The 26173-nt window shown below is 49.4% G+C and overlaps 1 protein-coding gene and 36 non-coding genes across 37 annotated transcripts in view; 19 read left to right on the plus strand and 18 right to left on the minus strand.

Moving 5' to 3' along the window:
• Positions 1–102: 102 nt before the first annotated feature.
• trnak-cuu (transfer RNA lysine (anticodon CUU)) lies at positions 103–175 on the minus strand. Its single transcript has one exon. It is a non-coding gene; the product is annotated as a tRNA-Lys (tRNA).
• A 163-nt stretch (positions 176–338) lies between these two features.
• On the plus strand, positions 339–412 carry trnan-guu (transfer RNA asparagine (anticodon GUU)). Its single transcript has one exon. It is a non-coding gene; the product is annotated as a tRNA-Asn (tRNA).
• A 535-nt stretch (positions 413–947) lies between these two features.
• On the minus strand, positions 948–1020 carry trnak-cuu (transfer RNA lysine (anticodon CUU)). The gene has a single exon. It is a non-coding gene; the product is annotated as a tRNA-Lys (tRNA).
• Positions 1021–1183: 163 nt separating this feature from the next.
• On the plus strand, positions 1184–1257 carry trnan-guu (transfer RNA asparagine (anticodon GUU)). Its single transcript has one exon. It is a non-coding gene; the product is annotated as a tRNA-Asn (tRNA).
• A 540-nt stretch (positions 1258–1797) lies between these two features.
• Positions 1798–1870, minus strand: trnak-cuu (transfer RNA lysine (anticodon CUU)). Its single transcript has one exon. It is a non-coding gene; the product is annotated as a tRNA-Lys (tRNA).
• Positions 1871–2033: 163 nt separating this feature from the next.
• On the plus strand, positions 2034–2107 carry trnan-guu (transfer RNA asparagine (anticodon GUU)). Its single transcript has one exon. It is a non-coding gene; the product is annotated as a tRNA-Asn (tRNA).
• Positions 2108–2647: 540 nt separating this feature from the next.
• On the minus strand, positions 2648–2720 carry trnak-cuu (transfer RNA lysine (anticodon CUU)). Its single transcript has one exon. It is a non-coding gene; the product is annotated as a tRNA-Lys (tRNA).
• Positions 2721–2883: 163 nt separating this feature from the next.
• On the plus strand, positions 2884–2957 carry trnan-guu (transfer RNA asparagine (anticodon GUU)). The gene has a single exon. It is a non-coding gene; the product is annotated as a tRNA-Asn (tRNA).
• A 542-nt stretch (positions 2958–3499) lies between these two features.
• Positions 3500–3572, minus strand: trnak-cuu (transfer RNA lysine (anticodon CUU)). Its single transcript has one exon. It is a non-coding gene; the product is annotated as a tRNA-Lys (tRNA).
• A 163-nt stretch (positions 3573–3735) lies between these two features.
• On the plus strand, positions 3736–3809 carry trnan-guu (transfer RNA asparagine (anticodon GUU)). The gene has a single exon. It is a non-coding gene; the product is annotated as a tRNA-Asn (tRNA).
• A 539-nt stretch (positions 3810–4348) lies between these two features.
• trnak-cuu (transfer RNA lysine (anticodon CUU)) lies at positions 4349–4421 on the minus strand. Its single transcript has one exon. It is a non-coding gene; the product is annotated as a tRNA-Lys (tRNA).
• A 163-nt stretch (positions 4422–4584) lies between these two features.
• Positions 4585–4658, plus strand: trnan-guu (transfer RNA asparagine (anticodon GUU)). The gene has a single exon. It is a non-coding gene; the product is annotated as a tRNA-Asn (tRNA).
• A 540-nt stretch (positions 4659–5198) lies between these two features.
• trnak-cuu (transfer RNA lysine (anticodon CUU)) lies at positions 5199–5271 on the minus strand. The gene has a single exon. It is a non-coding gene; the product is annotated as a tRNA-Lys (tRNA).
• Positions 5272–5434: 163 nt separating this feature from the next.
• trnan-guu (transfer RNA asparagine (anticodon GUU)) lies at positions 5435–5508 on the plus strand. The gene has a single exon. It is a non-coding gene; the product is annotated as a tRNA-Asn (tRNA).
• A 543-nt stretch (positions 5509–6051) lies between these two features.
• Positions 6052–6124, minus strand: trnak-cuu (transfer RNA lysine (anticodon CUU)). Its single transcript has one exon. It is a non-coding gene; the product is annotated as a tRNA-Lys (tRNA).
• Positions 6125–6287: 163 nt separating this feature from the next.
• On the plus strand, positions 6288–6361 carry trnan-guu (transfer RNA asparagine (anticodon GUU)). The gene has a single exon. It is a non-coding gene; the product is annotated as a tRNA-Asn (tRNA).
• Positions 6362–6900: 539 nt separating this feature from the next.
• Positions 6901–6973, minus strand: trnak-cuu (transfer RNA lysine (anticodon CUU)). The gene has a single exon. It is a non-coding gene; the product is annotated as a tRNA-Lys (tRNA).
• Positions 6974–7136: 163 nt separating this feature from the next.
• Positions 7137–7210, plus strand: trnan-guu (transfer RNA asparagine (anticodon GUU)). Its single transcript has one exon. It is a non-coding gene; the product is annotated as a tRNA-Asn (tRNA).
• A 541-nt stretch (positions 7211–7751) lies between these two features.
• On the minus strand, positions 7752–7824 carry trnak-cuu (transfer RNA lysine (anticodon CUU)). Its single transcript has one exon. It is a non-coding gene; the product is annotated as a tRNA-Lys (tRNA).
• Positions 7825–7987: 163 nt separating this feature from the next.
• Positions 7988–8061, plus strand: trnan-guu (transfer RNA asparagine (anticodon GUU)). The gene has a single exon. It is a non-coding gene; the product is annotated as a tRNA-Asn (tRNA).
• Positions 8062–8601: 540 nt separating this feature from the next.
• Positions 8602–8674, minus strand: trnak-cuu (transfer RNA lysine (anticodon CUU)). The gene has a single exon. It is a non-coding gene; the product is annotated as a tRNA-Lys (tRNA).
• A 163-nt stretch (positions 8675–8837) lies between these two features.
• Positions 8838–8911, plus strand: trnan-guu (transfer RNA asparagine (anticodon GUU)). The gene has a single exon. It is a non-coding gene; the product is annotated as a tRNA-Asn (tRNA).
• A 540-nt stretch (positions 8912–9451) lies between these two features.
• Positions 9452–9524, minus strand: trnak-cuu (transfer RNA lysine (anticodon CUU)). The gene has a single exon. It is a non-coding gene; the product is annotated as a tRNA-Lys (tRNA).
• A 163-nt stretch (positions 9525–9687) lies between these two features.
• trnan-guu (transfer RNA asparagine (anticodon GUU)) lies at positions 9688–9761 on the plus strand. Its single transcript has one exon. It is a non-coding gene; the product is annotated as a tRNA-Asn (tRNA).
• A 540-nt stretch (positions 9762–10301) lies between these two features.
• trnak-cuu (transfer RNA lysine (anticodon CUU)) lies at positions 10302–10374 on the minus strand. The gene has a single exon. It is a non-coding gene; the product is annotated as a tRNA-Lys (tRNA).
• A 163-nt stretch (positions 10375–10537) lies between these two features.
• On the plus strand, positions 10538–10611 carry trnan-guu (transfer RNA asparagine (anticodon GUU)). The gene has a single exon. It is a non-coding gene; the product is annotated as a tRNA-Asn (tRNA).
• Positions 10612–11150: 539 nt separating this feature from the next.
• trnak-cuu (transfer RNA lysine (anticodon CUU)) lies at positions 11151–11223 on the minus strand. Its single transcript has one exon. It is a non-coding gene; the product is annotated as a tRNA-Lys (tRNA).
• Positions 11224–11386: 163 nt separating this feature from the next.
• Positions 11387–11460, plus strand: trnan-guu (transfer RNA asparagine (anticodon GUU)). Its single transcript has one exon. It is a non-coding gene; the product is annotated as a tRNA-Asn (tRNA).
• A 539-nt stretch (positions 11461–11999) lies between these two features.
• trnak-cuu (transfer RNA lysine (anticodon CUU)) lies at positions 12000–12072 on the minus strand. The gene has a single exon. It is a non-coding gene; the product is annotated as a tRNA-Lys (tRNA).
• Positions 12073–12235: 163 nt separating this feature from the next.
• Positions 12236–12309, plus strand: trnan-guu (transfer RNA asparagine (anticodon GUU)). The gene has a single exon. It is a non-coding gene; the product is annotated as a tRNA-Asn (tRNA).
• Positions 12310–12849: 540 nt separating this feature from the next.
• trnak-cuu (transfer RNA lysine (anticodon CUU)) lies at positions 12850–12922 on the minus strand. Its single transcript has one exon. It is a non-coding gene; the product is annotated as a tRNA-Lys (tRNA).
• Positions 12923–13085: 163 nt separating this feature from the next.
• On the plus strand, positions 13086–13159 carry trnan-guu (transfer RNA asparagine (anticodon GUU)). Its single transcript has one exon. It is a non-coding gene; the product is annotated as a tRNA-Asn (tRNA).
• Positions 13160–13699: 540 nt separating this feature from the next.
• On the minus strand, positions 13700–13772 carry trnak-cuu (transfer RNA lysine (anticodon CUU)). The gene has a single exon. It is a non-coding gene; the product is annotated as a tRNA-Lys (tRNA).
• Positions 13773–13935: 163 nt separating this feature from the next.
• On the plus strand, positions 13936–14009 carry trnan-guu (transfer RNA asparagine (anticodon GUU)). The gene has a single exon. It is a non-coding gene; the product is annotated as a tRNA-Asn (tRNA).
• A 542-nt stretch (positions 14010–14551) lies between these two features.
• trnak-cuu (transfer RNA lysine (anticodon CUU)) lies at positions 14552–14624 on the minus strand. Its single transcript has one exon. It is a non-coding gene; the product is annotated as a tRNA-Lys (tRNA).
• Positions 14625–14787: 163 nt separating this feature from the next.
• trnan-guu (transfer RNA asparagine (anticodon GUU)) lies at positions 14788–14861 on the plus strand. Its single transcript has one exon. It is a non-coding gene; the product is annotated as a tRNA-Asn (tRNA).
• Positions 14862–15334: 473 nt separating this feature from the next.
• The window catches only part of LOC132897305 (adipose secreted signaling protein), a 36981-nt gene continuing 26142 nt past the window's right edge, over positions 15335–26173 (plus strand). The window contains exons 1-2 of the mRNA XM_060938694.1: positions 15335–15573; positions 25114–25191. Coding sequence (XP_060794677.1) covers positions 25173–25191 — 19 coding nt within the window. The 5' untranslated portion in view covers positions 15335–15573; positions 25114–25172. The remainder of the gene's footprint in view (positions 15574–25113; positions 25192–26173) is intronic.

Below are 26173 nucleotides of genomic sequence, written 5' to 3' on the forward strand. Positions count from 1 at the left end.
GCCTGTGTTGCTCCACACAAGTGCAACAAGCAACCCAACTGTGCTTGGCTGAGACAGCCATAACCGCTGGTAGGCTCAGGATGCACCCACAAAAAGCCTCCCCGCCCAACGTGGGGCTCGAACCCACGACCCTGAGATTAAGAGTCTCATGCTCTACCGACTGAGCTAGTCAGGCTTAGGCAGGGGCAGAGTAGCCCCGCCTTCTTTGAAAAAAGTACTGGCAACCTGGCTGCAGGCAAAACTTGGGCCGGCACTCTCCAACTGGTTCATGGCCCAACAGAGCGCATGTGGCTTTTCTGAACAGCGAGTGGGCGAGTCATGACACAGTGCAAAGGCAAGTCTCTGTGGCACAATAGGCTAGCGCGTTCGGCTGTTAACCGAAAGGATGGTGGTTCGAGCCCACCCAGGGACGTGGCAACTTTTGTCAGACACCCATGCTCCACATGCGCACTGGGCAAGTGCAAGAACAAAAGGCTGTTGCTGCCAGGGTCGTGGGCCTTGCGAAGGCGCCTCCGGCAACTCTTTTGAACCCTTGCAGTGTCCAAGGCGTTCGCCCCCAAAACAACGCTCAACGACACCCCTCCCCCCCCCCCCCCAAAAAAAAAAAGACCACCACACGCACTCCCCACCCCCACAAACCTTTATTTTCTCTCTCTCTTTTTTTGCTTTTAGACCAGTTGTGTGCACGCCATTTCTCAGGCCCAAATGAACATAAGTGAACGTGACAGCCGGGCTTGGAGAAGCGCAACCGATTTGCGCACTCTCACTCCTTCTTCTTTTCCCACCTATGACTGTGCAACCTTGGCATCCCTTCCTCCTGCGTGGCACTGACTGACCTCCCAGGAGCCTGTGTTGCTCCACACAAGTGCAACAAGCAACCCAACTGTGCTTGGCTGAGACAGCCATAACCGCTGGTAGGCTCAGGATGCACCCACAAAAAGCCTCCCCGCCCAACGTGGGGCTCGAACCCACGACCCTGAGATTAAGAGTCTCATGCTCTACCGACTGAGCTAGTCGGGCTTAGGCAGGGGCAGAGTAGCCCCGCCTTCTTTGAAAAAAGTACTGGCACCCTGGCTGCAGGCAAAATTTGGACCGCCACTCTCCAACTGGTTCATGGCCCAATAGAGCGCATGTGGCTTTTCTGAACAGCGAGTGGGCGAGTCATGACACAGCGCAAAGGCAAGTCTCTGTGGCGCAATAGGCTAGCGCGTTCGGCTGTTAACCGAAAGGATGGTGGTTCGAGCCCACCCAGGGACGTGGCAGCTTTTGTCAGACACCCATGTTCCACATGCGCACTGGGCAAGTGCAAGAACAAAAGGCTGTTGCTGCCAGGGTCGTGGGCCTTGCGAAGGCGCCTCCGGCGACTCTTTTGAACCCTTGCAGTGTCCAAGGCGTTCGCCCCCAAAACAACGCTCAACGACACCCCTCCCTCCCCCCCCCCAAAAAAAAAGGACCACCACACGCACTCCCCACCCCCACAAACCTTTATTTTCTCTCTCTCTTTTTTTGCTTTTAGACCAGTTGTGTGCACGCCATTTCTCAGGCCCAAATGAACATAAGTGAACGTGACAGCCGGGCTTGGAGAAGCGCAACCGATTTGCGCACTCTCACTCTCTCTCCTTCTTCTTTTCCCACCTATGACTGTGCAACCTTGGCATCCCTTCCTCCTGCGTGGCACTGACTGACCTCCCAGGAGCCTGTGTTGCTCCACACAAGTGCAACAAGCAACCCAACTGTGCTTGGCTGAGACAGCCATAACCGCTGGTAGGCTCAGGATGCACCCACAAAAAGCCTCCCCGCCCAACGTGGGGCTCGAACCCACGACCCTGAGATTAAGAGTCTCATGCTCTACCGACTGAGCTAGTCGGGCTTAGGCAGGGGCAGAGTAGCCCCGCCTTCTTTGAAAAAAGTACTGGCACCCTGGCTGCAGGCAAAATTTGGACCGCCACTCTCCAACTGGTTCATGGCCCAATAGAGCGCATGTGGCTTTTCTGAACAGCGAGTGGGCGAGTCATGACACAGCGCAAAGGCAAGTCTCTGTGGCGCAATAGGCTAGCGCGTTCGGCTGTTAACCGAAAGGATGGTGGTTCGAGCCCACCCAGGGACGTGGCAGCTTTTGTCAGACACCCATGTTCCACATGCGCACTGGGCAAGTGCAAGAACAAAAGGCTGTTGCTGCCAGGGTCGTGGGCCTTGCGAAGGCGCCTCCGGCGACTCTTTTGAACCCTTGCAGTGTCCAAGGCGTTCGCCCCCAAAACAACGCTCAACGACACCCCTCCCTCCCCCCCCCAAAAAAAAAAGGACCACCACACGCACTCCCCACCCCCACAAACCTTTATTTTCTCTCTCTCTTTTTTTGCTTTTAGACCAGTTGTGTGCACGCCATTTCTCAGGCCCAAATGAACATAAGTGAACGTGACAGCCGGGCTTGGAGAAGCGCAACCGATTTGCGCACTCTCACTCTCTCTCCTTCTTCTTTTCCCACCTATGACTGTGCAACCTTGGCATCCCTTCCTCCTGCGTGGCACTGACTGACCTCCCAGGAGCCTGTGTTGCTCCACACAAGTGCAACAAGCAACCCAACTGTGCTTGGCTGAGACAGCCATAACCGCTGGTAGGCTCAGGATGCACCCACAAAAAGCCTCCCCGCCCAACGTGGGGCTCGAACCCACGACCCTGAGATTAAGAGTCTCATGCTCTACCGACTGAGCTAGTCAGGCTTAGGCAGGGGCAGAGTAGCCCCGCCTTCTTTGAAAAAAGTACTGGCAACCTGGCTGCAGGCAAAACTTGGGCCGGCACTCTCCAACTGGTTCATGGCCCAACAGAGCGCATGTGGCTTTTCTGAACAGCGAGTGGGCGAGTCATGACACAGTGCAAAGGCAAGTCTCTGTGGCACAATAGGCTAGCGCGTTCGGCTGTTAACCGAAAGGATGGTGGTTCGAGCCCACCCAGGGACGTGGCAACTTTTGTCAGACACCCATGCTCCACATGCGCACTGGGCAAGTGCAAGAACAAAAGGCTGTTGCTGCCAGGGTCGTGGGCCTTGCGAAGGCGCCTCCGGCAACTCTTTTGAACCCTTGCAGTGTCCAAGGCGTTCGCCCCCAAAACAACGCTCAACGACACCCCTCCCCCCCCCCCCCAAAAAAAAAAAAAGACCACCACACGCACTCCCCACCCCCACAAACCTTTATTTTCTCTCTCTCTTTTTTTGCTTTTAGACCAGTTGTGTGCACGCCATTTCTCAGGCCCAAATGAACATAAGTGAACGTGACAGCCGGGCTTGGAGAAGCGCAACCGATTTGCGCACTCTCACTCTCTCTCCTTCTTCTTTTCCCACCTATGACTGTGCAACCTTGGCATCCCTTCCTCCTGCGTGGCACTGACTGACCTCCCAGGAGCCTGTGTTGCTCCACACAAGTGCAACAAGCAACCCAACTGTGCTTGGCTGAGACAGCCATAACCGCTGGTAGGCTCAGGATGCACCCACAAAAAGCCTCCCCGCCCAACGTGGGGCTCGAACCCACGACCCTGAGATTAAGAGTCTCATGCTCTACCGACTGAGCTAGTCGGGCTTAGGCAGGGGCAGAGTAGCCCCGCCTTCTTTGAAAAAAGTACTGGCACCCTGGCTGCAGGCAAAATTTGGACCGCCACTCTCCAACTGGTTCATGGCCCAATAGAGCGCATGTGGCTTTTCTGAACAGCGAGTGGGCGAGTCATGACACAGCGCAAAGGCAAGTCTCTGTGGCGCAATAGGCTAGCGCGTTCGGCTGTTAACCGAAAGGATGGTGGTTCGAGCCCACCCAGGGACGTGGCAGCTTTTGTCAGACACCCATGTTCCACATGCGCACTGGGCAAGTGCAAGAACAAAAGGCTGTTGCTGCCAGGGTCGTGGGCCTTGCGAAGGCGCCTCCGGCGACTCTTTTGAACCCTTGCAGTGTCCAAGGCGTTCGCCCCCAAAACAACGCTCAACGACACCCCTCCCTCCCCCCCCCAAAAAAAAAGGACCACCACACGCACTCCCCACCCCCACAAACCTTTATTTTCTCTCTCTCTTTTTTTGCTTTTAGACCAGTTGTGTGCACGCCATTTCTCAGGCCCAAATGAACATAAGTGAACGTGACAGCCGGGCTTGGAGAAGCGCAACCGATTTGCGCACTCTCACTCTCTCTCCTTCTTCTTTTCCCACCTATGACTGTGCAACCTTGGCATCCCTTCCTCCTGCGTGGCACTGACTGACCTCCCAGGAGCCTGTGTTGCTCCACACAAGTGCAACAAGCAACCCAACTGTGCTTGGCTGAGACAGCCATAACCGCTGGTAGGCTCAGGATGCACCCACAAAAAGCCTCCCCGCCCAACGTGGGGCTCGAACCCACGACCCTGAGATTAAGAGTCTCATGCTCTACCGACTGAGCTAGTCGGGCTTAGGCAGGGGCAGAGTAGCCCCGCCTTCTTTGAAAAAAGTACTGGCACCCTGGCTGCAGGCAAAATTTGGACCGCCACTCTCCAACTGGTTCATGGCCCAATAGAGCGCATGTGGCTTTTCTGAACAGCGAGTGGGCGAGTCATGACACAGCGCAAAGGCAAGTCTCTGTGGCGCAATAGGCTAGCGCGTTCGGCTGTTAACCGAAAGGATGGTGGTTCGAGCCCACCCAGGGACGTGGCAGCTTTTGTCAGACACCCATGTTCCACATGCGCACTGGGCAAGTGCAAGAACAAAAGGCTGTTGCTGCCAGGGTCGTGGGCCTTGCGAAGGCGCCTCCGGCGACTCTTTTGAACCCTTGCAGTGTCCAAGGCGTTCGCCCCCAAAACAACGCTCAACGACACCCCTCCCTCCCCCCCCCCAAAAAAAAAGGACCACCACACGCACTCCCCACCCCCACAAACCTTTATTTTCTCTCTCTCTTTTTTTGCTTTTAGACCAGTTGTGTGCACGCCATTTCTCAGGCCCAAATGAACATAAGTGAACGTGACAGCCGGGCTTGGAGAAGCGCAACCGATTTGCGCACTCTCACTCTCTCTCCTTCTTCTTTTCCCACCTATGACTGTGCAACCTTGGCATCCCTTCCTCCTGCGTGGCACTGACTGACCTCCCAGGAGCCTGTGTTGCTCCACACAAGTGCAACAAGCAACCCAACTGTGCTTGGCTGAGACAGCCATAACCGCTGGTAGGCTCAGGATGCACCCACAAAAAGCCTCCCCGCCCAACGTGGGGCTCAAACCCACGACCCTGAGATTAAGAGTCTCATGCTCTACCGACTGAGCTAGTCAGGCTTAGGCAGGGGCAGAGTAGCCCCGCCTTCTTTGAAAAAAGTACTGGCAACCTGGCTGCAGGCAAAACTTGGGCCGGCACTCTCCAACTGGTTCATGGCCCAACAGAGCGCATGTGGCTTTTCTGAACAGCGAGTGGGCGAGTCATGACACAGTGCAAAGGCAAGTCTCTGTGGCACAATAGGCTAGCGCGTTCGGCTGTTAACCGAAAGGATGGTGGTTCGAGCCCACCCAGGGACGTGGCAACTTTTGTCAGACACCCATGCTCCACATGCGCACTGGGCAAGTGCAAGAACAAAAGGCTGTTGCTGCCAGGGTCGTGGGCCTTGCGAAGGCGCCTCCGGCAACTCTTTTGAACCCTTGCAGTGTCCAAGGCGTTCGCCCCCAAAACAACGCTCAACGACACCCCTCCCCCCCCCCCCCCAAAAAAAAAAAAAGACCACCACACGCACTCCCCACCCCCACAAACCTTTATTTTCTCTCTCTCTTTTTTTGCTTTTAGACCAGTTGTGTGCACGCCATTTCTCAGGCCCAAATGAACATAAGTGAACGTGACAGCCGGGCTTGGAGAAGCGCAACCGATTTGCGCACTCTCACTCTCTCTCCTTCTTCTTTTCCCACCTATGACTGTGCAACCTTGGCATCCCTTCCTCCTGCGTGGCACTGACTGACCTCCCAGGAGCCTGTGTTGCTCCACACAAGTGCAACAAGCAACCCAACTGTGCTTGGCTGAGACAGCCATAACCGCTGGTAGGCTCAGGATGCACCCACAAAAAGCCTCCCCGCCCAACGTGGGGCTCGAACCCACGACCCTGAGATTAAGAGTCTCATGCTCTACCGACTGAGCTAGTCGGGCTTAGGCAGGGGCAGAGTAGCCCCGCCTTCTTTGAAAAAAGTACTGGCACCCTGGCTGCAGGCAAAATTTGGACCGCCACTCTCCAACTGGTTCATGGCCCAATAGAGCGCATGTGGCTTTTCTGAACAGCGAGTGGGCGAGTCATGACACAGCGCAAAGGCAAGTCTCTGTGGCGCAATAGGCTAGCGCGTTCGGCTGTTAACCGAAAGGATGGTGGTTCGAGCCCACCCAGGGACGTGGCAGCTTTTGTCAGACACCCATGTTCCACATGCGCACTGGGCAAGTGCAAGAACAAAAGGCTGTTGCTGCCAGGGTCGTGGGCCTTGCGAAGGCGCCTCCGGCGACTCTTTTGAACCCTTGCAGTGTCCAAGGCGTTCGCCCCCAAAACAACGCTCAACGACACCCCTCCCTCCCCCCCCCAAAAAAAAAGGACCACCACACGCACTCCCCACCCCCACAAACCTTTATTTTCTCTCTCTCTTTTTTTGCTTTTAGACCAGTTGTGTGCACGCCATTTCTCAGGCCCAAATGAACATAAGTGAACGTGACAGCCGGGCTTGGAGAAGCGCAACCGATTTGCGCACTCTCACTCTCTCTCCTTCTTCTTTTCCCACCTATGACTGTGCAACCTTGGCATCCCTTCCTCCTGCGTGGCACTGACTGACCTCCCAGGAGCCTGTGTTGCTCCACACAAGTGCAACAAGCAACCCAACTGTGCTTGGCTGAGACAGCCATAACCGCTGGTAGGCTCAGGATGCACCCACAAAAAGCCTCCCCGCCCAACGTGGGGCTCGAACCCACGACCCTGAGATTAAGAGTCTCATGCTCTACCGACTGAGCTAGTCAGGCTTAGGCAGGGGCAGAGTAGCCCCGCCTTCTTTGAAAAAAGTACTGGCAACCTGGCTGCAGGCAAAACTTGGGCCGGCACTCTCCAACTGGTTCATGGCCCAACAGAGCGCATGTGGCTTTTCTGAACAGCGAGTGGGCGAGTCATGACACAGTGCAAAGGCAAGTCTCTGTGGCACAATAGGCTAGCGCGTTCGGCTGTTAACCGAAAGGATGGTGGTTCGAGCCCACCCAGGGACGTGGCAACTTTTGTCAGACACCCATGCTCCACATGCGCACTGGGCAAGTGCAAGAACAAAAGGCTGTTGCTGCCAGGGTCGTGGGCCTTGCGAAGGCGCCTCCGGCAACTCTTTTGAACCCTTGCAGTGTCCAAGGCGTTCGCCCCCAAAACAACGCTCAACGACACCCCTCCCCCCCCCCCCCAAAAAAAAAAAAGACCACCACACGCACTCCCCACCCCCACAAACCTTTATTTTCTCTCTCTCTTTTTTTGCTTTTAGACCAGTTGTGTGCACGCCATTTCTCAGGCCCAAATGAACATAAGTGAACGTGACAGCCGGGCTTGGAGAAGCGCAACCGATTTGCGCACTCTCACTCTCTCTCCTTCTTCTTTTCCCACCTATGACTGTGCAACCTTGGCATCCCTTCCTCCTGCGTGGCACTGACTGACCTCCCAGGAGCCTGTGTTGCTCCACACAAGTGCAACAAGCAACCCAACTGTGCTTGGCTGAGACAGCCATAACCGCTGGTAGGCTCAGGATGCACCCACAAAAAGCCTCCCCGCCCAACGTGGGGCTCGAACCCACGACCCTGAGATTAAGAGTCTCATGCTCTACCGACTGAGCTAGTCGGGCTTAGGCAGGGGCAGAGTAGCCCCGCCTTCTTTGAAAAAAGTACTGGCACCCTGGCTGCAGGCAAAATTTGGACCGCCACTCTCCAACTGGTTCATGGCCCAATAGAGCGCATGTGGCTTTTCTGAACAGCGAGTGGGCGAGTCATGACACAGCGCAAAGGCAAGTCTCTGTGGCGCAATAGGCTAGCGCGTTCGGCTGTTAACCGAAAGGATGGTGGTTCGAGCCCACCCAGGGACGTGGCAGCTTTTGTCAGACACCCATGTTCCACATGCGCACTGGGCAAGTGCAAGAACAAAAGGCTGTTGCTGCCAGGGTCGTGGGCCTTGCGAAGGCGCCTCCGGCGACTCTTTTGAACCCTTGCAGTGTCCAAGGCGTTCGCCCCCAAAACAACGCTCAACGACACCCCTCCCTCCCCCCCCCCAAAAAAAAAGGACCACCACACGCACTCCCCACCCCCACAAACCTTTATTTTCTCTCTCTCTTTTTTTGCTTTTAGACCAGTTGTGTGCACGCCATTTCTCAGGCCCAAATGAACATAAGTGAACGTGACAGCCGGGCTTGGAGAAGCGCAACCGATTTGCGCACTCTCACTCTCTCTCCTTCTTCTTTTCCCACCTATGACTGTGCAACCTTGGCATCCCTTCCTCCTGCGTGGCACTGACTGACCTCCCAGGAGCCTGTGTTGCTCCACACAAGTGCAACAAGCAACCCAACTGTGCTTGGCTGAGACAGCCATAACCGCTGGTAGGCTCAGGATGCACCCACAAAAAGCCTCCCCGCCCAACGTGGGGCTCGAACCCACGACCCTGAGATTAAGAGTCTCATGCTCTACCGACTGAGCTAGTCAGGCTTAGGCAGGGGCAGAGTAGCCCCGCCTTCTTTGAAAAAAGTACTGGCAACCTGGCTGCAGGCAAAACTTGGGCCGGCACTCTCCAACTGGTTCATGGCCCAACAGAGCGCATGTGGCTTTTCTGAACAGCGAGTGGGCGAGTCATGACACAGTGCAAAGGCAAGTCTCTGTGGCACAATAGGCTAGCGCGTTCGGCTGTTAACCGAAAGGATGGTGGTTCGAGCCCACCCAGGGACGTGGCAACTTTTGTCAGACACCCATGCTCCACATGCGCACTGGGCAAGTGCAAGAACAAAAGGCTGTTGCTGCCAGGGTCGTGGGCCTTGCGAAGGCGCCTCCGGCGACTCTTTTGAACCCTTGCAGTGTCCAAGGCGTTCGCCCCCAAAACAACGCTCAACGACACCCCTCCCTCCCCCCCCCCAAAAAAAAAGGACCACCACACGCACTCCCCACCCCCACAAACCTTTATTTTCTCTCTCTCTTTTTTTGCTTTTAGACCAGTTGTGTGCACGCCATTTCTCAGGCCCAAATGAACATAAGTGAACGTGACAGCCGGGCTTGGAGAAGCGCAACCGATTTGCGCACTCTCACTCTCTCTCCTTCTTCTTTTCCCACCTATGACTGTGCAACCTTGGCATCCCTTCCTCCTGCGTGGCACTGACTGACCTCCCAGGAGCCTGTGTTGCTCCACACAAGTGCAACAAGCAACCCAACTGTGCTTGGCTGAGACAGCCATAACCGCTGGTAGGCTCAGGATGCACCCACAAAAAGCCTCCCCGCCCAACGTGGGGCTCGAACCCACGACCCTGAGATTAAGAGTCTCATGCTCTACCGACTGAGCTAGTCGGGCTTAGGCAGGGGCAGAGTAGCCCCGCCTTCTTTGAAAAAAGTACTGGCACCCTGGCTGCAGGCAAAATTTGGACCGCCACTCTCCAACTGGTTCATGGCCCAATAGAGCGCATGTGGCTTTTCTGAACAGCGAGTGGGCGAGTCATGACACAGCGCAAAGGCAAGTCTCTGTGGCGCAATAGGCTAGCGCGTTCGGCTGTTAACCGAAAGGATGGTGGTTCGAGCCCACCCAGGGACGTGGCAGCTTTTGTCAGACACCCATGTTCCACATGCGCACTGGGCAAGTGCAAGAACAAAAGGCTGTTGCTGCCAGGGTCGTGGGCCTTGCGAAGGCGCCTCCGGCGACTCTTTTGAACCCTTGCAGTGTCCAAGGCGTTCGCCCCCAAAACAACGCTCAACGACACCCCTCCCTCCCCCCCCCCAAAAAAAAAGGACCACCACACGCACTCCCCACCCCCACAAACCTTTATTTTCTCTCTCTCTTTTTTTGCTTTTAGACCAGTTGTGTGCACGCCATTTCTCAGGCCCAAATGAACATAAGTGAACGTGACAGCCGGGCTTGGAGAAGCGCAACCGATTTGCGCACTCTCACTCTCTCTCCTTCTTCTTTTCCCACCTATGACTGTGCAACCTTGGCATCCCTTCCTCCTGCGTGGCACTGACTGACCTCCCAGGAGCCTGTGTTGCTCCACACAAGTGCAACAAGCAACCCAACTGTGCTTGGCTGAGACAGCCATAACCGCTGGTAGGCTCAGGATGCACCCACAAAAAGCCTCCCCGCCCAACGTGGGGCTCGAACCCACGACCCTGAGATTAAGAGTCTCATGCTCTACCGACTGAGCTAGTCAGGCTTAGGCAGGGGCAGAGTAGCCCCGCCTTCTTTGAAAAAAGTACTGGCAACCTGGCTGCAGGCAAAACTTGGGCCGGCACTCTCCAACTGGTTCATGGCCCAACAGAGCGCATGTGGCTTTTCTGAACAGCGAGTGGGCGAGTCATGACACAGTGCAAAGGCAAGTCTCTGTGGCACAATAGGCTAGCGCGTTCGGCTGTTAACCGAAAGGATGGTGGTTCGAGCCCACCCAGGGACGTGGCAACTTTTGTCAGACACCCATGCTCCACATGCGCACTGGGCAAGTGCAAGAACAAAAGGCTGTTGCTGCCAGGGTCGTGGGCCTTGCGAAGGCGCCTCCGGCAACTCTTTTGAACCCTTGCAGTGTCCAAGGCGTTCGCCCCCAAAACAACGCTCAACGACACCCCTCCCCCCCCCCCAAAAAAAAAAAAGACCACCACACGCACTCCCCACCCCCACAAACCTTTATTTTCTCTCTCTCTTTTTTTGCTTTTAGACCAGTTGTGTGCACGCCATTTCTCAGGCCCAAATGAACATAAGTGAACGTGACAGCCGGGCTTGGAGAAGCGCAACCGATTTGCGCACTCTCACTCTCTCTCCTTCTTCTTTTCCCACCTATGACTGTGCAACCTTGGCATCCCTTCCTCCTGCGTGGCACTGACTGACCTCCCAGGAGCCTGTGTTGCTCCACACAAGTGCAACAAGCAACCCAACTGTGCTTGGCTGAGACAGCCATAACCGCTGGTAGGCTCAGGATGCACCCACAAAAAGCCTCCCCGCCCAACGTGGGGCTCGAACCCACGACCCTGAGATTAAGAGTCTCATGCTCTACCGACTGAGCTAGTCGGGCTTAGGCAGGGGCAGAGTAGCCCCGCCTTCTTTGAAAAAAGTACTGGCACCCTGGCTGCAGGCAAAATTTGGACCGCCACTCTCCAACTGGTTCATGGCCCAATAGAGCGCATGTGGCTTTTCTGAACAGCCAGTGGGCGAGTCATGACACAGCGCAAAGGCAAGTCTCTGTGGCGCAATAGGCTAGCGCGTTCGGCTGTTAACCGAAAGGATGGTGGTTCGAGCCCACCCAGGGACGTGGCAGCTTTTGTCAGACACCCATGTTCCACATGCGCACTGGGCAAGTGCAAGAACAAAAGGCTGTTGCTGCCAGGGTCGTGGGCCTTGCGAAGGCGCCTCCGGCGACTCTTTTGAACCCTTGCAGTGTCCAAGGCGTTCGCCCCCAAAACAACGCTCAACGACACCCCTCCCTCCCCCCCCCAAAAAAAAAGGACCACCACACGCACTCCCCACCCCCACAAACCTTTATTTTCTCTCTCTCTTTTTTTGCTTTTAGACCAGTTGTGTGCACGCCATTTCTCAGGCCCAAATGAACATAAGTGAACGTGACAGCCGGGCTTGGAGAAGCGCAACCGATTTGCGCACTCTCACTCTCTCTCCTTCTTCTTTTCCCACCTATGACTGTGCAACCTTGGCATCCCTTCCTCCTGCGTGGCACTGACTGACCTCCCAGGAGCCTGTGTTGCTCCACACAAGTGCAACAAGCAACCCAACTGTGCTTGGCTGAGACAGCCATAACCGCTGGTAGGCTCAGGATGCACCCACAAAAAGCCTCCCCGCCCAACGTGGGGCTCGAACCCACGACCCTGAGATTAAGAGTCTCATGCTCTACCGACTGAGCTAGTCGGGCTTAGGCAGGGGCAGAGTAGCCCCGCCTTCTTTGAAAAAAGTACTGGCACCCTGGCTGCAGGCAAAATTTGGACCGCCACTCTCCAACTGGTTCATGGCCCAATAGAGCGCATGTGGCTTTTCTGAACAGCGAGTGGGCGAGTCATGACACAGCGCAAAGGCAAGTCTCTGTGGCGCAATAGGCTAGCGCGTTCGGCTGTTAACCGAAAGGATGGTGGTTCGAGCCCACCCAGGGACGTGGCAGCTTTTGTCAGACACCCATGTTCCACATGCGCACTGGGCAAGTGCAAGAACAAAAGGCTGTTGCTGCCAGGGTCGTGGGCCTTGCGAAGGCGCCTCCGGCGACTCTTTTGAACCCTTGCAGTGTCCAAGGCGTTCGCCCCCAAAACAACGCTCAACGACACCCCTCCCTCCCCCCCCCCAAAAAAAAAGGACCACCACACGCACTCCCCACCCCCACAAACCTTTATTTTCTCTCTCTCTTTTTTTGCTTTTAGACCAGTTGTGTGCACGCCATTTCTCAGGCCCAAATGAACATAAGTGAACGTGACAGCCGGGCTTGGAGAAGCGCAACCGATTTGCGCACTCTCACTCTCTCTCCTTCTTCTTTTCCCACCTATGACTGTGCAACCTTGGCATCCCTTCCTCCTGCGTGGCACTGACTGACCTCCCAGGAGCCTGTGTTGCTCCACACAAGTGCAACAAGCAACCCAACTGTGCTTGGCTGAGACAGCCATAACCGCTGGTAGGCTCAGGATGCACCCACAAAAAGCCTCCCCGCCCAACGTGGGGCTCGAACCCACGACCCTGAGATTAAGAGTCTCATGCTCTACCGACTGAGCTAGTCGGGCTTAGGCAGGGGCAGAGTAGCCCCGCCTTCTTTGAAAAAAGTACTGGCACCCTGGCTGCAGGCAAAATTTGGACCGCCACTCTCCAACTGGTTCATGGCCCAATAGAGCGCATGTGGCTTTTCTGAACAGCGAGTGGGCGAGTCATGACACAGCGCAAAGGCAAGTCTCTGTGGCGCAATAGGCTAGCGCGTTCGGCTGTTAACCGAAAGGATGGTGGTTCGAGCCCACCCAGGGACGTGGCAGCTTTTGTCAGACACCCATGTTCCACATGCGCACTGGGCAAGTGCAAGAACAAAAGGCTGTTGCTGCCAGGGTCGTGGGCCTTGCGAAGGCGCCTCCGGCGACTCTTTTGAACCCTTGCAGTGTCCAAGGCGTTCGCCCCCAAAACAACGCTCAACGACACCCCTCCCTCCCCCCCCCCAAAAAAAAAGGACCACCACACGCACTCCCCACCCCCACAAACCTTTATTTTCTCTCTCTCTTTTTTTGCTTTTAGACCAGTTGTGTGCACGCCATTTCTCAGGCCCAAATGAACATAAGTGAACGTGACAGCCGGGCTTGGAGAAGCGCAACCGATTTGCGCACTCTCACTCTCTCTCCTTCTTCTTTTCCCACCTATGACTGTGCAACCTTGGCATCCCTTCCTCCTGCGTGGCACTGACTGACCTCCCAGGAGCCTGTGTTGCTCCACACAAGTGCAACAAGCAACCCAACTGTGCTTGGCTGAGACAGCCATAACCGCTGGTAGGCTCAGGATGCACCCACAAAAAGCCTCCCCGCCCAACGTGGGGCTCGAACCCACGACCCTGAGATTAAGAGTCTCATGCTCTACCGACTGAGCTAGTCAGGCTTAGGCAGGGGCAGAGTAGCCCCGCCTTCTTTGAAAAAAGTACTGGCAACCTGGCTGCAGGCAAAACTTGGGCCGGCACTCTCCAACTGGTTCATGGCCCAACAGAGCGCATGTGGCTTTTCTGAACAGCGAGTGGGCGAGTCATGACACAGTGCAAAGGCAAGTCTCTGTGGCACAATAGGCTAGCGCGTTCGGCTGTTAACCGAAAGGATGGTGGTTCGAGCCCACCCAGGGACGTGGCAACTTTTGTCAGACACCCATGCTCCACATGCGCACTGGGCAAGTGCAAGAACAAAAGGCTGTTGCTGCCAGGGTCGTGGGCCTTGCGAAGGCGCCTCCGGCAACTCTTTTGAACCCTTGCAGTGTCCAAGGCGTTCGCCCCCAAAACAACGCTCAACGACACCCCTCCCCCCCCCCCCCCAAAAAAAAAAAAGACCACCACACGCACTCCCCACCCCCACAAACCTTTATTTTCTCTCTCTCTTTTTTTGCTTTTAGACCAGTTGTGTGCACGCCATTTCTCAGGCCCAAATGAACATAAGTGAACGTGACAGCCGGGCTTGGAGAAGCGCAACCGATTTGCGCACTCTCACTCTCTCTCCTTCTTCTTTTCCCACCTATGACTGTGCAACCTTGGCATCCCTTCCTCCTGCGTGGCACTGACTGACCTCCCAGGAGCCTGTGTTGCTCCACACAAGTGCAACAAGCAACCCAACTGTGCTTGGCTGAGACAGCCATAACCGCTGGTAGGCTCAGGATGCACCCACAAAAAGCCTCCCCGCCCAACGTGGGGCTCGAACCCACGACCCTGAGATTAAGAGTCTCATGCTCTACCGACTGAGCTAGTCGGGCTTAGGCAGGGGCAGAGTAGCCCCGCCTTCTTTGAAAAAAGTACTGGCACCCTGGCTGCAGGCAAAATTTGGACCGCCACTCTCCAACTGGTTCATGGCCCAATAGAGCGCATGTGGCTTTTCTGAACAGCGAGTGGGCGAGTCATGACACAGCGCAAAGGCAAGTCTCTGTGGCGCAATAGGCTAGCGCGTTCGGCTGTTAACCGAAAGGATGGTGGTTCGAGCCCACCCAGGGACGTGGCAGCTTTTGTCAGACACCCATGTTCCACATGCGCACTGGGCAAGTGCAAGAACAAAAGGCTGTTGCTGCCAGGGTCGTGGGCCTTGCGAAGGCGCCTCCGGCGACTCTTTTGAACCCTTGCAGTGTCCAAGGCGTTCGCCCCCAAAACAACGCTCAACGACACCCCTCCCTCCCCCCCCCCCCAAAAAAAAGGACCACCACACGCACTCCCCACCCCCACAAACCTTTATTTTCTCTCTCTCTTTTTTTGCTTTTAGACCAGTTGTGTGCACGCCATTTCTCAGGCCCAAATGAACATAAGTGAACGTGACAGCCGGGCTTGGAGAAGCGCAACCGATTTGCGCACTCTCACTCTCTCTCCTTTTCCCACCCGACATATGGCTTATCCCGCCCTTTTGTCAGACCATTGGGTCTTTCTTTTCCTTCTCCCCATTGGATTGCTTCTTGTCTATCAACCTGCAATAGGCGGGATCTGTTGGATTAACCCATGCTGAAATGCAACGTTTATGTTTTGGTTGTCTTTGCTTTCTCTTCCTCATTCTCAATGATTATATTTTTGTGCAGAAAGCCAGATTGAAGATCGGTTGTTGTTCTTTCGAATGTACTTCCGCTGTTTAAAATCTGTCCAACTTGTTGCAGAAAACGTTCCTGAAACATTCGACTCTCCCCTGCGCTTTATTTTACTGCAGCTGTTTCAACCTAAACACAGGTCAGTCGCTTATTTGACCATGCTTGCCTGCGTATTATTCAGTTCGATTTCAGGTTTTTTGGTATGAATTTGATGTGACTGTCCTCATATTTAGGGTTAGTTGTGTCATTTGCAGTTATGTTGCAAAGTCAAAATCAGCCATGTTTTTGTTCGTATCAGCAGGTGTAATTGTGCTGTGGGTTTACCTTCCCGGCAACCGTTGGCTTCTTTGTGAATGTCCAATATCTATGTTTTTCTCTTTTTTGGCTGTTGGCTTTTCCTGTCTGTCTGTCTGTGTTTGTGTGTGCGCGCGCGCTGCTCCCTCTTTGGTTTGTCTCCCGCTTTTACATGAAAGTGTCCCCTCGCTACTTTGTCAATTAATATTATGTTTCTTCCTTTGTAACGTTTTGAAGACTGATTTCATCCGTAGTTTCTCATTGCCTATACTTGTGTACACATGGCCATGGACTGCATCCCCTTTTCACGCTTATAACCGCACAAGGAGATGTCGCTGAGAAAGAGAGAAACAATTCAAGGCAAAAATGAAAGGGTTGTTCAGTCGAGTTTGTCATTTTCCCCCCTACAGTTCAAGTGCACATGGAGAAGAACGAGTCCGAGTTACAAACGTCAACAGTCATATGAAGAACTCATTTCACCATGCATTTAATCAAGGCTATGAATAATTTCGGTAAAATTTAGAATTGTGCATCAAGATGTCCACTTGCTTCTCTAAATTTTTTTTGCCAAGGCCTTTGCAGCTATCATGAACTTCCTCAAACACTTAGAAACTGAGTTACATGTACAAAATTGGCCAACAGAAAATAATACTCCAGCAATTTAAGATCAACAAAATGGTTTCCCAAATCTCTCATTCTGACACTGATGTCACTTGGAAGTCATGTTGGCCTTCTGTGGGTTTTTCACTTGCATTTTAGTGTTAACTGGTTGTAAAACAATGCCAGACAGACATTTTCACAGGTTCTAGGAAAGCACAGAAATTGAATTTCTACTAGATCATGAAACTCTGGTCAGCACAACTTTAAAAAAAAAATATATATATATATATGTGTGTGTGTGTTTTAGGATGGTGTAGTGGTTAGCACTGTTACCTCACAGTAAGAAGGTTCTGGTTCGAGCCCAGTGGCTGGCAGGGGCCTTTCTGTGTGGAGTTTGCATGTTGTGTCTGTGCAGGTGTGCTCCTGTTTTGCCCCACAGTTCAAAGACGTAGTTAGGCTAATATGGGACGGCCTTGGGCTGAGGTGCCCGGGTGCTGTTAGCATGGCTGCCCACTGCTCTGGGTATGTGTGTGTGCTGGTTGCTCACATGTGTATGTTCACTGCTTCAGATGGGTTAAATGCAGAGAGGAATTTCACAAGTGTGTGATGAATAAAGTTGTGCTTTCATTATCTAAGCTCAATGCTCTTTCAAGTTCATAGAACTAAAAATTTAACAAACGAAATAAATACACAATTTAATGTAAGGACTGATTTAAATAAGTCTTAAGTTTAGATTTAAACAAGTTAATATTCTCAGCATTTCTGACATGGAAAGGCAGAGTGTTCCACAGTTTTGGAGCACAGATGGAAAAAGCTCTGTCACCATAGCTTACAGTGTTTACTTTAGGTATGGCTAATAGGTTCTGATTAGAGGATCTGAGGGTGCGAGCAGGCTTGTAGGGATGGAGTAGGCTAGAAATATCATCAGAAGACATGCCGTTTAATGCCTTGTAAGTCAATAACAAAACTTTGTAGTTGATTCGAAGTTTAACCGGAAGCCAGTGGAGTTTTTGCAGGACAGGTGTGATGTGATCAGATTTCTCTGATTTTGAAACAAGCCGAGCAGCAGTATTTTGCAGTCGCTGGAGTTTAGAGAGATCAGAGTCTGGAAGACCAAATAGAATGCTACTGCAGAAGTTTTGATGGGATGTGACGAAGGCATGTACTAGCTTCTCACAATCATCCTTGTTTAAATATTTGCGTATTCGGCCAATGTTTCGTATAGCAAAAGATGCAGATTTGCAGATATTATTGATATGCGAGTGCATCCTTAGGTGGCTGTCCAAAGCAATGCCTAGATTGCGGGTGACAGGGACTGGTACAATAACAGTCACTAATAGAAATACTAGGTATAAGCTCACACTGTTTAAACCTAGACGAGAGATGGACAATCTGTCTTGCTAGTGTTACATACCAGTTTGTTTGCAGGTTACTAGACAAGTATATCCTTAACACAGAGCTCTAGTTTTGCTATTTAGATAGAACAGTTTCTAGCTGAATCAATGGTGACATATAGTTGTGTATTGTCTGCATACATCATGCCATGGGCCCTAATCAGATCTTCCAGAGACACAAAATAAAGAGAAAACAGCAGTAGTCCAAGAACTGCTCTCTGGGGCACACCATACTGCAAGGTCTTACTAGAAGAGACGACATTTCTAATCCCAACTAACTGTTCTCTGTTAGTTAGGTACGATTGAAACCATGTTAACATTCTGTCAGTAATCCCATATCAATTCTGTAATCTTTGTAAAAGGAGGGTGTGGTCAGTGGTATCGAATGTGGCAGATAGGTCAAGTAGTACTAAGACTACTTCGCGTCCAGAGTCAATGGCGAGAAGAATATAATTTACCACATGCAGCAGCGCTGTTTCCGTGCTGTGAAAACATCTGTATGCAGATTGAAGTTCAGCAAACAGACAATTTTCCACTAAGTAGTTGGTTGTCTGATGAGATGCAACTTGCTCCAGTAATTTTGAAAGAAAGGCGATGTTTGTGATTGGTCTATAGCTTGTAAATTCTTCCTTGTTGGAATTGGAGTTCTTCAGTGATGGAAAAATTATGCCCCTTTTTTAAGCAGGAAGGGAACACACCCTCAGACAACGAGGCATTAATAATCTTGGTAACTATGGGCACCAGGAGGTCATTGTCTTGTTTCAATATATACACTGGAACAGGATCGAGTAGGCATGACTTTGGAGAAGACTTTTGAAGCACCTCACAGACATACTTCTCGGAAACTGGGGCAAAATCCGAAAACAAGGATTGACAAGGCATAGAATTCACAACAACAGAGAGCTCCTTAGATGACAACCTGGAGCACTCAAGTCCATCCCATAGTTTCTGAATCTTGTCATGAAGGAAGCTACTAAATGCTTCAGCCAGGTCAGGAAGGGAATCATGAGAAGGCAGAGGAGGAACACAGGGTTTTTTCTAGAAAAATTTAGTATGAGGGCGCTCACCATGGCGAGGGAGCGAAGCGGGGGGGGGATGGTGCCGGTTGTCTCTCCCCCCCCCCCCCCCCCCCCCACCACCGTGCAAAGCCTTTGAAAAATGCTCCAATGGGACATTCTGAGGCTATCTGAGAGGGAAATTGTAACAAATTGTCTGTCAGCATTGAAAAAGAAAGAAGTAATCTTCTTCTGCCCCGGACAGTCTTTGGCTTTCTTCCACTTCGTGCCGCGGGATGACATCTTTAAATGCCCAAGTGTCAACAAAAACAACTCATGAACTACTTCTCTCAAAAGCTCCCACGCCGGTGGGTGAAAGGTCATTCAGTCTCGAGAAATCCCGCTCTACAAGTCAGCTGACCTTGTATGTAACCCATGTCAAATCTCGCGAGAGCAGCCGCGACAAGTAAACAACTAAACAACATGGCGCCTCAGTCTGGAAAACGCCAGTTCGGATTGTTTTTGCACCGTCTGGCGGTGTATCTACTATGATTGGAATATTTTTGGAGCAATTATAACATATTTGATGATCAGACACATTGTCACGTAGTGTTGCTGGGATGTTTTCACGGAGTCGGTAAGGGGGCGCACGCCGAGAGTAAGAGGGCACAGCGCCCCTGTTCCCCCGTTTAGACGAAAGCCTGGGAACAGCCTTGATGCAGAATAAGCCATTGATCATCCAGAACAGCTGCTGATTACTAGAGCTGCAGATCTTTACATTATAGTACTCTGACTTAGCCATATTGAGTGCAGATGTGTAAGCATTGCATTTCTCTCTGTATAACTGGCGATGAATGAATTTCCAGACGGGTGGACATATATTTGCGCTCATAATGGCGCCTCTCTCTTCATTTCTCTCAAGCTATCCATATACCCTGGCGCATTTGGGCGTAATCTGATCGACTGCTCTTGAATCGGAGTGTATTTCTCTAGAAGCTCATGAAGTAAACGGTTGAATTGCTCAATGATAGAATTAGTATCAGATGGTTCGAGCGTAGCCATTAAAGACTCCATATCCAGGGATGAGAATTTTCCGCTGATCGGCGGATTTCCGACTTTTTCAGACCAAAATGATCGTTTTTGAGATCGATGTAAATCCGTTGAGAAATGTTCGGGGGGGTATGGTTAACGATCTGTGGTCACCTTATAACGTCTTGATTCTTGGTGGGCTCCGGGTTAACACACTCAAGTCTTTCGACATGTCGTAATTATCATTCACTTTTGCAACAATGTTCGACTTATTTGCAGTAGAATTTTCGGGAAATCTCATCACGTGCAGTGTATAAACACAAGTGCGCATGCTCTCCACGTGTGGCTTGCAATCGCCGTTCACCGACCGTACACACTGTTTGATGATATGCATTGGTAACATCGGAAAGACACATATTCAGGCGGGATATTTTAGCATATCGACAATGGCAAAAGTCCTAGATAAGAAGAAGAGGATCGAGCGAGGGAGATTGATAAAGGTGAAGGAATAAAGAACTGTTTTCGATGGGCTTGGTTAGAAAGAACACTGAATGTCGAGATCGACAAGCAGACTGTCACAACGAAGCTCGGTGATCACATCCGGAAAATAGACGTCCCAGGAAAAGTACTTTGCTCATTGTGTTCTGACATGATAAACTACGCTATTAGAGGGGCAAGGACTATCGAACTTCACATATACACCAAAAAACACAAAGGTAGGGTGAATATTATTTTGCCTGTTCAATGATTCATTATATTTATAATGTATATCGCACGAATCAATGCCATTGTGTGTGTGTGTGTGTGTGTGTATATAATATCAAATACATGTCATATATGTGTGTATCTTTTATAAACGGGGTTAGCTTATCTAATGTAGCATGTTGGGGAGAATCATAGTATCATACCTAAAATTTCATCAGAAATATAGATATGATACCATGTATAACTCTCCTACTTATTGCTAATTTCATAGGGGGATGGGGGGGAATTGCTGGCATGTGCCGCGCGGGAGCGTCTGCCCAAATTTTTTAGGCCGAGATGAACTTAGTTTTTGATTTAAAAAAATTTTGCAATATGTAATGCCAATTGTACATGCCTGTTCTTTAATTCAAAATCACCATCTTGATCTTCAAATTGACCATATGGTATCTGTATTACATTACACAACATTCTGTCCAGATAAAACCTAGTTAGTACACACAACAGTTGAAAGGGAAGTGATAAGTGACGTTGAATGTTGCCTGCTTAATATGCAAGACCTCCTGCTACCATGATAACATCAGAAGAAAGCTTAAGAGAATTATGATATAACTTTTTTTTTTCTGGCTTGCACTTCATTTTAAAGGATTAGAGTGTTCAAAGATATGAATAGCAAAAATGCAGAAATATATAATACTGTAGAGCTCGTTTATATTAAAAGGTGCATTGATTTTTTTGAAATCATCAAATGTGAATTGATTAAAAACAAGTCTCTTGTACCATATTAATCATTTTCACCTGGTAGTCCACCAAGAAGGGGAATTTATTTTAAAATAAATTGCAACTTTTTGCTGATAAAATTAATGGTTTTGGGGTAAAAAATAGCCAAAAATCATTAGCTCCCTGCCCCTGGGCCCCGCTGGGTGCCTGCGGCCCCCAAACCCCTGGCTTTTTTCAGACTTTTTTTAATATTTTTCATTCTCATCCCTGCATATCTTTTCGCCATAGCTGTTTATCAATGTGCTTGAAATCCCGATACTGGATAGGCATTTTTCAATCAACATGGATTGCATGTATGCACTGTTGGTAGGAGTTGAACATCACCCGTGATTTTAGTGTTCTTGGAGTTATGAACATCAAGCATGGAAGAAGAAATTCGTTTACCTTTGTCTGTATTTTGTTTTGTTGTTCCTCAACTTACATTTTCTTTCTTTCTTTCTTGTTATGGTTGGGCTGCATTAGTATCTGACTAAACTAAAGGCTTAAAAACCTTTTGAGCAAATAAAATTTTCACTTGCCTGCATACTGGGGGTGCTTAAGCTGAATGATCTGTATGCAAGGCTTGCTTGATTTATTTATGTATTAATTAATTAGAAGTGCCATGTGTAAGAATTGGCCATGTGGCAAATTCAAACTCTATACTCCAAAAAATAAGGGGCAGTATATCGCCAGAAAGTTGGGGTGTTCACCTGTCTCATAAGAAGAGGGGGAAAAAAAAGCAGTCCTTCGTCCAAATGCCTCACCAGTCTCTTAGAATACTCACTCAATATAGTGTAAAGCTATCATTTAGTTGATCCACTACTGAGTTCACACAATCTAACTTTCATCATCGGTTATATATGACAACAGAGCAAGAAAAGGCAAAATATGACCAAACTGCTAAACCTCTGAGAGCCGGTCAGAGTAACACCGCTGTGTTCAAAGTGATTTTGCAAGACTATACAAGACGTTATCCTAATTTCCATACACAGTCTAAATCTCAGTTCTGCCACATAATTATGTAGAAACTGATTTGAGTCATGTTGTATCTCTTGCTGTATATGTGAAGGATGTACAGATGTTCGTTTATTGGTTGTATTTGTACTGTGTTCCTCTTTGTGAACACATTTTTCTTGGTTTGGTCAGTGATTTCACAAATGTATGGACTGTGTTTTTGCAGTAATTGTGCATCCCTGTTGTGAGCCGTTTGAGTTCTGAGGAAATATGTGTAATCATTGTTGGGTAAGGGCAGCATGGTGGTGTAGTGGTTAGCACTGTTGCCTCATGACAAGAAGGCTCTGGGTTCAAGCCCAGTGGCTGACTGGGGGCCTTTCTGTGTGGAGTTTGCATGTTCTGCCTGTGTCTTCCCCCAAAGACGTGCAGGTTAGGCTAACTGGCTACTCTAAATTGGTTGAGTGTGAATGGTTGTTTGTCTCTATATGTCAGCCTTGTGATGGTCTGGTGACTTGTCCAGTATGTTCTCCACCATAGTCAGCTGGGATAGGCTTTAGCTTGCCTGTGACCCTGCACAGGATAAGTGGTTAGGGAAGATGGATGGATCATTGGGCAAAATAAGTATGCACATGTGTGTATCTTTCTCTCTAACAAAGCAAGAAAGTTTGCATGAGATTTGAATGTTTTTGCAGACAAGAGTATGGTTCCTCAGATGCTTGCTTTTAGCACCACAGGGCTGTTGCCTTTTGGCTGCACAATAATCACTGGGGTGGTTTTCTTTTTTCTTTTTTTTTTTGACTTGGTAGTTTGGGCACCGGGCGGCACGGTGGTGTAGTGGTTAGCGCTGTCGCCTCACAGCAAGAAGGTCCTGGGTTCGAGCCCCGAGGCCGGCGAGGGCCTTTCTGTGTGGAGTTTGCATGTTCTCCCCGTGTCCGCGTGGGTTTCCTCCGGGTGCTCCGGTTTCCCCCACAGTCCAAAGACATGCAGGTTAGGTTAACTGGTGACTCTAAATTGACCATAGGTGTGAATGTGAGTGTGAATGGTTGTCTGTGTCTATGTGTCAGCCCTGTGATGACCTGGCGACTTGTCCAGGGTGTACCCCGCCTTTCGCCCGTAGTCAGCTGGGATAGGCTCCAGCTTGCCTGCGACCCTGTAGAAGGATAAAGCGGCTAGAGATAATGAGATGAGATGAGATGAGTTTGGGCACCCCAGCCAAATTACATATTTTGTTGATTTTTGAAGTGTAAAGAAATAAATCCAATCAATGAAACAAATTATAAAAAATATTTTAAATGAAATTAATGTGTAGTTACTTTTATATTTGATGAACATAAATAATAGAAAAATAAAATTGTTATTGTGGTGATTAGATCATGAGCTAGTATCATTGCCTGATTTTAACCTAAAATGGTGCATCAGCTCGATTTCACATGTTCTTATCTCGTTTATTTTATGCTTATAATTTTTGTTTTAGTTTAAATCATGACCGTCTTTGATATGACAATTTTCTTTTTTGTCTCGTGACTTAGTTAGGATAATTATGTCCCACATTTGATATAAGGCAAATGGGACCACACAGCAATAGCCTTTTGCAATAATTAAAGTAAAAACTAAATGCATCCACTTCTCAAATATCAGTATCATGCTGAAAACAGGAAGAAAAGGATTCACATGATGATGGTCTTGTAGAAAGTTTTTTTTTTTTTTTTGGGTCTGTTTATGAATACAGGATTGTGTGCATGTGTATGATCTACTGCATGTTTAGCTTTGTTGGAGAGCCGTCAAGTTTGTGAATTATAACAAACCCCTGGCAGTTGCTCAGTCTCCCATGGTCATTGTAACCATCTAATAAAGGCACAACCGAGGATATAAAAAGCAATAAAACTCTCAGTCTGAAGGTCAGAAGAGGTGTTTTTTTTTTTGGCCTGTTCTTATAGAACTATTGGCAAGTTGCTGACCATTTTAGACCTGAACAATTATCACAGTACATTTTGTTTTTGTTTGTTTGTTGTATATGACTTCCATATTTCTAAGCCCAAGTTTTTTTTTGGGGCGGCACAGTGGTGTAGTGGTTAGCGCTGTCGCCTCACAGCAAGAAGGTCCTGGGTTTGAGCCCCGGGGCCGGCGAGGGCCTTTCTGTGTGGAGTTTGCATGTTCTCCCCGTGTCTGCGTGGGTTTCCTCCAGGTGCTCCGGTTTCCCCCACAGTCCAAAGACATGCAGGTTAGGTTAACTGGTAAATTGACCGTAGGTGTGAGTGTGAATGGTTGTCTGTGTCTATGTGTCAGCCCTGTGATGACCTGGCAACTCGTCCAGGGTGTACCCCGCCTTTCGCCTGTAGTCAGCTGGGATAGGCTCCAGCTTGCCTGCGATCCTGTAGAAGGATAAAGCGGCTAGAGATAATGAGATGAGATGAGTTTTTTTTCGGGTCACAATATCAGGAGAACATTTGTCCAACATGACCTCCAATTCTACAATATCTCTTTCCCAGTCCCAGGGAAATTTCCATGAAACAGTTAAAGTCTTGAATACTGCTAACTCCTTGCCTAATCTAATCCTCTTAGTGATTTGTTGTATTTATTTATGGGGCTCTGTCTTGTTGTGATGTCCAGCACAGCTGTGTAAAGTAATGAAATGTCAAACAATCCGTGGTAGGCTTGGAATGTGCTTGGCATAGATTAATGGTAAGTTTGTTCATCCTCTCAGACTAATTTTTGCACCATTTTCATCAGAAACTTGCAAATGGAGAAAAGAAATATCTTTTCGGTCACCAAACAGGTAAAGCATTGTTTAAAAAGGATGTAATCTGAAGTCTTGTGTTAGGCTTTCTTTGTCGAGGGTATCATCTTAAATGTAATGTTTCCTTGTGGTTTTGTCAGACTTTCGGAAACCTGGATGGTTTCTTCTTTTGCCAATTGCCTTGCTCAACCATTATTTTTCCATTTTGTTCACAGGGTTATTGTTGGGACTTCTTCATGATGCTGTGACTGATTCTCCCTTTTAATAAACAAATATGGCAACTGCCAAAAAAGGTAGGTGTGCATTATAACCCCCCCCCTTCTGTTTTCCATTCTCTCTCTTGAATATGACTCTCATAAATATATTTCTTAAATCTTAGTGGGTAAGCTGTTAGCATACAAGTGTCCATCTTAAGTAGTAGGATGTCCATAATTTGTTTGAAAAACTAAACTAATAATTAAATGCATTAAACACATTAATTGATGCTTTATTGTGTTGAGACAGCTTATACTGTAGGATAAACAATCAATCATCAAGATTTTGAAACATAACTTGGTTTCTAATTTTGGACTAGCTGTTATTTTGAAATCAGTAACATAACTGTAATTGAATTTTGCACTGTTGCTAAGGGCTTAGCTGTTTAGTGACAGGAATCTGGCCTTAGATGGCTTAGTTGATTGACAGTGTATGTCAAATTAGATGGAGAGACATCTAAATGCAATTTGAACACAGCTCCAAACAGAGCTGAAATTCTTATGTGGTTTGTTGCTCTTATTAACATTAAGTCTTAACTAGTCTCTGTGAATGCCAGAAACTAACATCGCTCAGATGGTGATTGATATGAAGACCAAAATGAGTCTGAGGCAAGGCATCTGAGCTCTAAAACTTCCGAATGAACATGATCTAAACTCTGTCTGAAACACGTTTGGCCTCATGCAACATTTTCGTATTCTTATCTTAAATTCCTCTTACTTTTTTCATGTAGTTGGCTTGTATGAGTGTGCCCTGTCAGTCAGCAAATGCGCCTAGTTTTAGATAACCGTGTAAATGACACGACATAAACATGAATGTCACTTCTGTGTAATTCAACATGAATTCATGAGGAGTGTAAACGAGCATAATTAATACCCCAATTATACCAGATAAGGCAACCTGTCCTGCCTCATATGCCGGGATGTGTTCATTCATGAAAATGGCATCTAAAAAGTCTTCTTTTTAGAACTTTACAAGTTCAGACATTGAAGTCCTGCTTTTGGAGATCCATTAAAGAAAGTC

This window comes from Neoarius graeffei, chromosome 1 (assembly GCF_027579695.1).
Source record: "Neoarius graeffei isolate fNeoGra1 chromosome 1, fNeoGra1.pri, whole genome shotgun sequence".
In the NCBI taxonomy this organism is placed as follows: domain Eukaryota; kingdom Metazoa; phylum Chordata; class Actinopteri; order Siluriformes; family Ariidae; genus Neoarius; species Neoarius graeffei.